Source organism: Triticum aestivum, chromosome 7B (assembly GCF_018294505.1).
Source record: "Triticum aestivum cultivar Chinese Spring chromosome 7B, IWGSC CS RefSeq v2.1, whole genome shotgun sequence".
Lineage (NCBI taxonomy): Eukaryota > Viridiplantae > Streptophyta > Magnoliopsida > Poales > Poaceae > Triticum > Triticum aestivum.
This window is the reverse complement of record NC_057813.1, coordinates 677,657,991-677,667,955: the sequence shown is the minus strand read 5'-3', so window position 1 is coordinate 677,667,955 and position 9,965 is coordinate 677,657,991. Positions and strand designations below refer to the sequence as shown.

Below are 9,965 nucleotides of genomic sequence, written 5' to 3'. Positions count from 1 at the left end.
AGAATGCCGCAAATATTATTATGAAAATATTTCATGTTAAGACAACTAATAACTTTGTACTTCAAATATGGTCATACAATAATTGCTACTACACATTTTTAAAGATTATTCTTATTAAATAAAATCAATATACCGAAGACCTTCCACTTCTTTAGTTATCACCACACATGAGTTATTGTAGTTTTCTATACATTTGGATACATCTAATACTGTTAAGACTGGTCGATTGCCGAAATTCAGGGTCGTTATCCCCCGAGAAATCTGGATAAAGATCAACATTCATGCCGCCTTCATGACATCAACAAATGAACCCATCGGGGAAGTTCAGTTATAAAGGTTACAACAAACTTTGTTCATGATATACTACAACAACCTCGCGCTTGGATGACATGAGTATGGACTTTTATGATTTTTAGTGTCGTTCGATCCTTGAGTACGATTTCCTGAATTTGGAATTTGCATATTCCATACTTCTTCGCTTTGCATCAAAAATTGTAACAACATCGGTGTTTGAGAAATATTTTCCCTCTTAACATCAAATCAATTATCTCAAACACCACACCAAACAAGATATTGATTAACTAATGGACTAAACCGATTATTTGATTTGCATTCAAAATACATTATGGTAACCTAAGACAATGGGATCTCGGTCCATATTGCACTAGGCCGAGGCTAAACGGTAGGAGAATCAGGGAAATACCACAGCTTGGTGAAATTATCATCGGTCCCTGCTGTTGGAGCACTAGGAGTGACGGGAATGATGAACAACTTGGGTTTCTTGAACACCAGGTGGCTAGACAGAGCCCCTAGGGGTTCACTTGAGGAGCTTAAGCAGCTTTCCGCCTGCGCCAGGATCTGCATCCGTCGGATCAGCTGTTGTGGCTGTGGAGCAGGTGCGTGCATGTGCGCCGGCTGCAGGCCGAGACATGCTCGTGCCGGGTGCGGCATGTGCAGGAAAGGATATGCTGGCACCGGTGGGATGTCGCCGTCGGGCGCTTCGAAGGGGAAGGGAAAGTATACTACCAGCTTGGGCGGTGGTGGAGGCGATGTTGTGGGGTCTGGTGGCAACATAACGACCTGAAAGAGCAGTGCATCGTGACCGTGGCTGCAGTGCCTCGGTGGAGATATAATCTCCTTAACCAGTCTGGCCGGCAGAGGGTAGGGGAAGTTGAGCTTTGCCTTTGCGCCTTTCAGCTCCCTAGAATTAGACAAGAGTTTTAGGGTTTTGTGGCACACCTCCAACGTGGGGTGACCTTTGTATTATATAGAGAGTACATAATGATGTACAACACAATTACAGGTGGGGACACTAATAGCCCAGTATATACAGAGTCTAGCACCCTCCCTCAATCTTAACCGTGCTCCCCCACAGACAACACCGCCAGTCATGTCGGCGCCAAGCCATGGCAAGACGGCCGCAATGCTACCGGACACGTCGGACATGCATATGGCACAGGATCCGGACATGCATATGGCACAGGATGCAGACGACGACGACGATGACGATGGTACATTTACCAAGGCTGATAAGTACTTTGCCAAACATGAGTACAGTGTGGAATTCTTGGGGCCTCCTTCTCAAGAACCCAACCCTGCAAAAGACGACCGCGATCTAGCTGGTACCGCGAAGAAACCCAATTGAAACAGGCGTCGTCTGGCGTTCAGTTCTCAGGAGACGCCTCCAGCTGCCGCCTTCACCGAGTCTCAGATAGCCGAGGTGCGAAATATTATCAGCCCCAACACACTCAAGAAGGTGGTCTCTGAGGAGAATTTGATTCCATTACAGCAGCAGAAAAAGAAGGGACGGAAAAGAAAGACTAACAAGGGTGCGAGCCAACCAGCACTAAGTTTGATCCGTGCTCAGGACGGGCCACCTTCACCTAAGGATATCTCGAGGAGGGTGCATGTGGCGGGTAGGCCGATGCTACCGACTAATCTGCTCAATGCTGCAACCGGTGCTATGCGGAGTCTGCATGACAGTGTTCTTTCTTTGGAGAAGCGGCGTCTCTCCGAGAATGATGTGGCATTCCCGGTTTTCGTGGCCAAGGTGCCAAAGGGCAAGCGATTTGTCGATAGCGCCATCCGGGGTATGATCGTCCTGCGGTTTGCTGACATCTTCGCTATGTTTAACCTTCATCCGCTGCACTACACCTTCATTCGGCTATTTTCGCTGAGTATGGAGATGCGGATCATTGGAGACAAGACCCCGGACATCGTGATAGTCGACCCCTTCTATATGCGTGCCAAGATCTTAGGCAGCGCTGGGGACCGGCAAGTCGCGAGTTCATACCTCGAAGGCGTCATTCTGGCAAACCCAGATAAGGATAACTTCCTCGTGCCTTACTTTCCCGAGTAAATTATCCCCTCACCGCCCCGTAACATATGATTTCTTAGATTTCGATCATTCTTTTTTTTCTAACATTATGTGTTTTGTGCAGTGACACACATTGCACACTCATCCTCTTAAGCCCGAAATATTCCATGGCCACGTATTTCGACTCGGACCGTTAGTCGACAAAAGACTACACAAATATCCAGAAAGTTCTTGATGAAGCTCTTCCCGGCTATGCCAGATTTGGAGGCACCTTCAGCAGGACAATTCGCAGGTATGGCCAGCACGTGTTCACCCACAATACGATGTTCCCATGCGTCAAGCAGCCGGCTAGCGGTCACAAGGATGCCTACTATGCCCTCCATCACATGCGGGCGATCATACGGGACCATAATCACCTTCGGCTACCAAATAATCTCAAAGATTGGGCCGCACGCTTGTCGGCAATCCAGGACGCGTACATCAGACAACAATTCTTTCGCATCCAGTTGGAGTTTGCGGAAATCATCCATCAAGATGTCCTTCGTACCTCGGGGCAGTTCTACCTTAGATTTCAACCGTCCAACAGTGAGATAGAAACAACGCTACAAATGCAGGCTGATAACGACCGTGATTTCATGACCATCACGAAATACGGCGGCTTCATCCATGCTCCATGAATTGCTACTAATTCATGTTGTAATATTAGACTTTAATGAACTTGTATGTCTCTTTGGTTTGGATAGTCGTTCAACTTATATGTAATCGATGCTATTTATTAGTAGGACCATGAATCCTGCTGTTATAGTTGTAATATTAAACTTTAATCAACTTGTATGTCTATGTGAATTGCTACTAATGTTTTGTTTGGCTAGTGCATAGAGATGCCGTCGTATGTCGTGTACAAGGCTAAGGTTCCCGGAGTCTACGATGACTGGGAGGAGTGCCGGAGACAGGTTCACCGTTTCAGCGGTAACAGTTACAACGGGTACACCACTAGGGCGGAGGCGGACGTTAGATACGCGCGCTATCTAGCGGGAGAGAGGAGGGAGCGTTGGAGGAACCGGATGAATACCAGTTTCATCGCGATTATGCTCATCGTGATGACCACAACTCTCTTTTATGTGATGGTAGTCTAGATGATCGATATCGACTTGTAATGTGAAGACAAACTCGCTACTCGCGGCCTCGAGACTTGTAATGTTCTAACTTTGTTCGTTATTTTAAATTTGGAGACTAATATGATGAATTGTATTCGGAGACTAATCTTCTATTGTATTCGATAAATCTGTTGTTTATATGTTGTGCTCTCTATATTCTGTGCAGTAATATGTTTTGTAACCTGTGCAAATATCAGAAAAGAAAAAAAATCCCTAATATTCATACTAGTGGCACACCTCTCAGCACTTTAGTGGCGCACTACAAAAAGCACACTAGTGGCGCATCACCAACTAGTGCACCATTAGTAAGCCAGAGCACATGGGTAAATATGGCCCCTAGGAGGCATACTAATGGTGCACCGTGGGCTATACTAATGGTGCACTGCCTGGTACGCCATTAGTATACCAGATACTAATGGCGCACCACATGTGCGCCATTAGTAAAATATTCTAATAGCGTGATGCTAGTGGCGCACCTGTAGTGCGCCATTAGTAGGCAAAACGGGTGCACCACTAGCAGGCCTTTTCCTAGTAGTGCTAGGTTGAGATTGCGTCTACAACCTTCAAACCGAGGAAGAGGCAGCTGCTTTGTGAAGATGTCAACAAGTTGATCCTTTGAGGAGATGAACTTGATAAGAAGCAGTTTCTGGGCAACACGTTCCCTGACAAAATGGTAATCAACTTCAATGTGTTTGGTGCGAGCATGAAAGAATGGATTTGAAGACAAATACGTCGCACCAATGTTATCACACCAATGGATCGGCTGATGCTTTTGAGAGATCTTCAACTCTTGGAGCAAAGACTGTATCCAAATAAGCTCAGCTGTGGCATTTGCAACTGCTTTGTACTCAGCTTCAGTTCTACTGCAGGACACTGTTGCTTGTTTACGAGCACTCCAGGCGATCAAGTTAGAACTAAGAAATACGGACTCCCAGCCCAGTCTGCATCAGAGAACGCGGAGAGAACTCCAGAGGGGGGCGGTTGCAGATGCAAGCCATAAGAAGCAGTCAACCGAATATAGCGCAAGATGTGCTTAACCGCAGTCCAGTGAGAATCTCGAGGTGCATGAAGAAACTGACAGACACGGTTGACAGCATAAGAGACATCAGGATGGGTGATGGTCAAGTACTGCAAGCCACCAACAATATTGTGATACTCAGTAGCCTCATCAGGTGAGAGAAGAGAACCATCGAAAGCAGGGAGTCTATCAGTAGAGGACATAGGTGTAGTAGCCGTCTTGCACTGTAGCATACCAGCCCGTGGAAGAATATCAAGAGAGTACTTCTGTTGAGTAAGTGTCATGCCAGAACTAGAGTGCAAATGCTCCAGCCCAAGGAAATAGTGAAACTTCCCAAGATCCTTAACAGCAAAGTCACCACTCAAAGCAGACACCAAGCGATTCGCAACATAGTCCGAGGAACTGACAAGGATGATATCATCAACGTCGACCAACAGATACATAGTAACTGTAGGACGCTAAAGAAGAAACAGCGAAGTATCAGCCATAGAGGGAACAAACCCATGAGCTCGAAGAGTAGTGCCAGGACGTGCATGCCAAGCACGCGGAGCCTGCTTCATACCATAGAGAACCTTAACAAGACGACACAGATGCTGCGGACGAGCTGGATCAATAAAACCAGGAGGCTGACTCATGTAAACCTCCTCCTCAAGGACACCATGAAGGAAAGCATTCAGAACATCAAGCTAACGAAGAGACCATCCGCGAATAAGAGCCAGTGAGAGCAGAAGCCGAATAGTGGTAGGTTTGACCACCGCACTGGGTGTCCTCATAGTGAAGGCCATGGCGCTGTTTGAAGCCTTTAGCAACTAGTCTAGCCTTGTATCTCTCGATAGAGCCATCGACATGTTTCTTTACCTTGAAAACCCACTTGGAATCAATGACGTTGACACCAGACTTGGGAGGAACCAAACACCATGTGTCATTCTTGAGAAGAGCCTGGTATTCTTGTTCCATCGCAGTGCGCCAGTGGGGGATACTCAGGGCAGCCTAAAAGTGTCGTGGCTCGGCAGTAGGGTCCGACTGGGATTGCAGCATGCAAGTCGCAAGCCAGGAAACCGTGCCATCCATGCGCTTTTTAGGAAGAAACAATCCAGTTTTGCTGCGTGTATGAGGACGCAACACAGGGGCGGAGCAGGTGGCGAGGTCGGCGGTGACAGTGGCGAAGAGAGCGCAGCATCCGTCATGACATTCGTTGATGCAGGCGGAGGCATTGATGGTGTGGATGCAGCAGGAGATGCCGACCCACTAGAGGGCGACACTGACCCAGGTGAGCTGGGCGACGAGTGCCGTGCAGGCGGCGGGGATGGCAGAGGGCTTCCAGGCGGGGATGGCCTAGGCGTCAGTGCTGAGGACACGGTTGAAGGTGAGGCGGCCCACTGGGCCGAGGCGTCAGCCGACACAAGCAACGGCTGGGCCAGAGTGGTGGCGCGCGGCGCAGAGGCAGCTGTATCGAGCGCGGGCGGGCACGTTGCATGGGACATGCAGGGTGCCTGCCGATTGACGTGATCGAGCAGGGACGAGAGAGCTGGAGGATCAACCTCGTCTAGGAGCTCCAGCCACGCACATCTCCCAATACCTGCACCATGGTTAGACAACAAAATGGGCGAATGTGCAGCATCTACAAATTGATCAGGCAATATAGTGGATGGGTGCACCAGCAGTGTGGAACTGGTGGCAGGTGGTGGGAGAGCAGAAAAGGGAAAAACATGCTCATCAAAGACAACATCTCGTGAAATATACACACGGTTAGACAGGACATGAAGGTACTTATACCCTTTGTGAACAGAACTGTACCCAAGAAAGACACATTTTTTAGAATGAAACTCAAGCTTGCGATTATTATAAGGACGGAGATACGACCAGCACGCACAATCGAACACTTTAAGAAACGTGTAATCAGGAATCTGACCAAGCAAGAGTTCAAGTGGAATTTTCATATGAAGGAGTCGCGAAGGAAGCATATTTATGAGAAAACAGGCTGTATTAAAGGCATCACTCCAAAAACGAAACGGGACAGATGCATGAGCGAGCAAGGTTAACCCGGTTTCAACAATATGACGATGCTTACGTTCAGCTGAACCATTCCACTGATGTGTATGTGCGCAAGACACACGATGAGCGATTCCGAGTTTTTCAAAGAAAGTACTAAGATTGCGGTATTCACCCCCCCCCCCAATCGGACTGGACATGAATGATTTTATGATTAAGGAGACGCTCAACATGTGCTTGAAATTTTAAGAACACATCAGACCTATGCTTAAGAAGATAAATCCAAGTAAAGAGACTATAAGCATCAATGAAACTGACATAATATTCGTGCCCACTAATGGACAGCTGGGCAGAAACCCAAACATCTGAAAACACAAGCTCAAGAGGAGTTTTGACTATATGTGTAGAAACATAAAAAGGTAACTGATGACTTATGCCTTGCTGACAGGCATCACAGACAACAACATCTTTATTACTAGACTCTGATGGTAGCTCATGACGGTGGAGAAGATGGCGAACAATGGGTGATGCAGGGTGGCCAAGGCGAGAATGCCACAATGAAGGAGACACAAGAACACCACTGAAGACTTGGAACGCAGCAACAGGAGGGGGGACGGCGGTGGGCGCATCAAGAGCATATAAGCCACAACGGTAGCAACCTCTAAGAAGTATGTTCCACATAGCACGATCCTTAACAAAGAGATGAAACGGGTGAAATTCACAGAAAACATTATTATCCTGTGTAAGTTTAGGAATAGAGAGTAAGTTACGTGCAACTATGGGAACACAAAGAATATTTCTAAGATGCAATGACCTAGAGGTGTTTGTGAGAAGAGATGCCTGACAAACATGCGAGATGTGCATACCTGCCCCATTAGCTGTGTGAACCTTGTCGTGCCCATGGTAGGGTTGCTGAATGGTAAGCTTGCCCAGTTCGTTCGTGACATGAGTTGTGGCTCCAGTATCCATGTACCAAGAAGGACCAACAGGATAGGAGGGAGTGTGTCCCTGTTGCGCCATGTTCCCTTGACGATCTTTGCCCTTGTCGTTGTTGCCGAGGCTAAGGAACTCGGTCTTGAAACAGCAATGGCAGCGGGAGGCGACATGGCGGGGCAGGCCACAGAGCTAGCACGACTGCGCCGCACCACAGGCCGTACAAATAAGGGTAAGCGCGGTTGTTGACGATGACCACCGAGGCGCCAGGATGCGGGGCCTGCTGCTGAGCAGGGGGCGCGACCCCGGACTTGCCCCCCCCCCCCCCCCGGAGGAGGGAGCTGCAGAGGAACCACGGCCGCCTCCTTTGCCACGATACACGGCGTTGACAGAGGAGTCGGTGGAGATGTCAGGGCGGCGCACGTTGAGACGCTGCTCCATAGACAGGAGGCGGTTGTAGAGTTCCTGAGGGCGAATAGGCTCCTTGCGTTCATTGATCACCTCGGCGAGCGATTCATAGTCGCTGTCGAGGCCGGCGAGGATGAAGGTCGTGAACTCAATGGCGCGAAGGGGCTCTCCAATCGAAGCAAGGGTGTCGGCCAACTTCTTGACCGTGTTGTAGAAGGCGGTCACCATACCATTGTCCTTACAGGTCTCACCAAGCTTGGCACGAAGAGCCATAGACTGAGCATTAGACTGGGACGAGAAACTCGACTCCAGGATGTCCCACATCTCGTGAGACGATGCAGCGAAGAGGAAAAGCCCGGCAACACCCTCACCCAGGGAAGATTGGATTGCTGAGAGGATGGCTTGGTCCTGAGCGATCCACGCACAGAACATCGGATGTTGTGGTGCCGGACACGGCAGTGTGCCATTAACGAACCCCTCCAACTAATGGCTGTGTAGAAGAGGAAGCACTTGAGCACGCTAGTACAGGTAATTATCCTGCTTGAGCTTCACCGGAAGAAGGTGCGAGAACAGGAACATCGGCGAGAAGATCACAGTAAGATCAGCCTCAACATCCATGTATGGAGCACGAGATGGCATTGGTGCAGTCGAAGTCACGGCAGGTGCGTACACCTGTGTGACGCCGTACGCGTAGGATGCACCATAGGGCGGCATGGCCGCATATGAGCCCTGGCCAGGGAACGCGCCATAGGAGGGACGCACGGGTGGCGGAGGACCGTATGGAGCAGCATACAACGGATAGCCGCCAGGGCTGCCATAGGTCGCATGGGCGACGTCGGCAACGACAGGGCCTGTTGCGGTGTAGATGGAGGCAGCAGGGGCAGGCGTGACCGCGTGCATCATCATATGCGATGCAGCCAGGGGTGGTTGCGCAGGCACCAAGGAGTGCGTGGTGGCCGGAGGCGGCGACGGTTGCTGGAACTGCGCCGATGCAGCGGCCGACGAGGAAGACACGCCGGCGTACAGTGAAGAAACCAGGCCGGCGAAGAGGGACCCCGCCGATTGGCTGGCGAAGAAGGACCCCGCCGATTAGGTCTGCAGGGGGCCGAGTGATCCCTCCGCCGTGTATGGCGCAGTCCCACCATTGAGTTGACGCGCGAGAGACGGTGGAAGGAACACATGATCCTTGTGGATAGGGCGGTGGCAAGAGGGCGGGGAAGGAGACCGCAGCGACGGCGGCGCTCGAGTTGACGGCGGCGGCTGGCGGCGATGGCGGAGCGGAAGAAAAGAGATTAGATTGTTAGGTCGGATACTATATTAGATAAGAGTTTTAGGGCTTTGTGGCACACCTCCAACGTGAGGTGACCTTTGTATTATATTGAGAGTACATAATGATGTACAACACAATTACAGGTGGGGACACTAATAGCCTAGTATATACAGAGTCTAACACCTAGCCGCGAGGTCGTACACGTACGCGGAGACCTCGGGGGACTGGTATGTCCGCAGCCACAACAGCGTCTTCGTCACCGGGAGCTTGATAGCTGTGGCGAACTTGCCATCCCCCTTCTTTCTCACCGCAGTTAACCTGCTGTTCTCACCCGCCGCTGCGGCTCCCATGGCCTCTACCACAGTCGAACGGAGGTCGATGCGCTTTGAGGTGGATGCCTGATGTGTGCAAGATGAGGGGATTTTAACAGCCCAGCCTCCGGCATCAAGCTGTGCGTCGCGTACGTACGTTTCAGACTCACTGGAACCATGCCGCCTCACCATGAATGGTGTGTGGGTATTAACACTGAGAAAAAATATATATCATGGCGTGCACGTATAGAACCGCCTTGCAGCTTGCATTGTTCCTTTTTACTTTTGTTTGGCTGTATTTCTCCTAGCTTATATTATTATACACGCACTGCTTTCTCGCTGATTAACACGACAAAAGATATATGCGATGGCCTGTACGTAAAGGGGTCAGGCACACTAGTAGAAGTTTCATTGCTGATTTTACTACTTCCGATGGCACGTCCTCGGTCGAAAAGAGCCGCACAAGCAAGCTTATCATCCGATGCACCAGATGGGGCAAACATGTCTAGATGGTCGAAAAGAGCCGGCCATCCAACCCTGTCTATCAAACATCTGGTCA

The 9,965-nt window shown here is 49.8% G+C and overlaps 1 protein-coding gene across 1 annotated transcript; it reads right to left on the bottom strand.

Moving 5' to 3' along the window:
• Positions 1 to 675: 675 nt before the first annotated feature.
• On the bottom strand, positions 676 to 9,445 carry LOC123162442 (uncharacterized). The gene is made up of 2 exons (XM_044580218.1): positions 9,279 to 9,445; positions 676 to 1,201 (listed from the first exon to the last, which is right to left on the bottom strand). Exons 1-2 carry the CDS (start codon positions 9,443 to 9,445, stop codon positions 676 to 678), a joined length of 693 nt encoding a protein of 230 aa, XP_044436153.1.
• Positions 9,446 to 9,965: the final 520 nt, after the last annotated feature.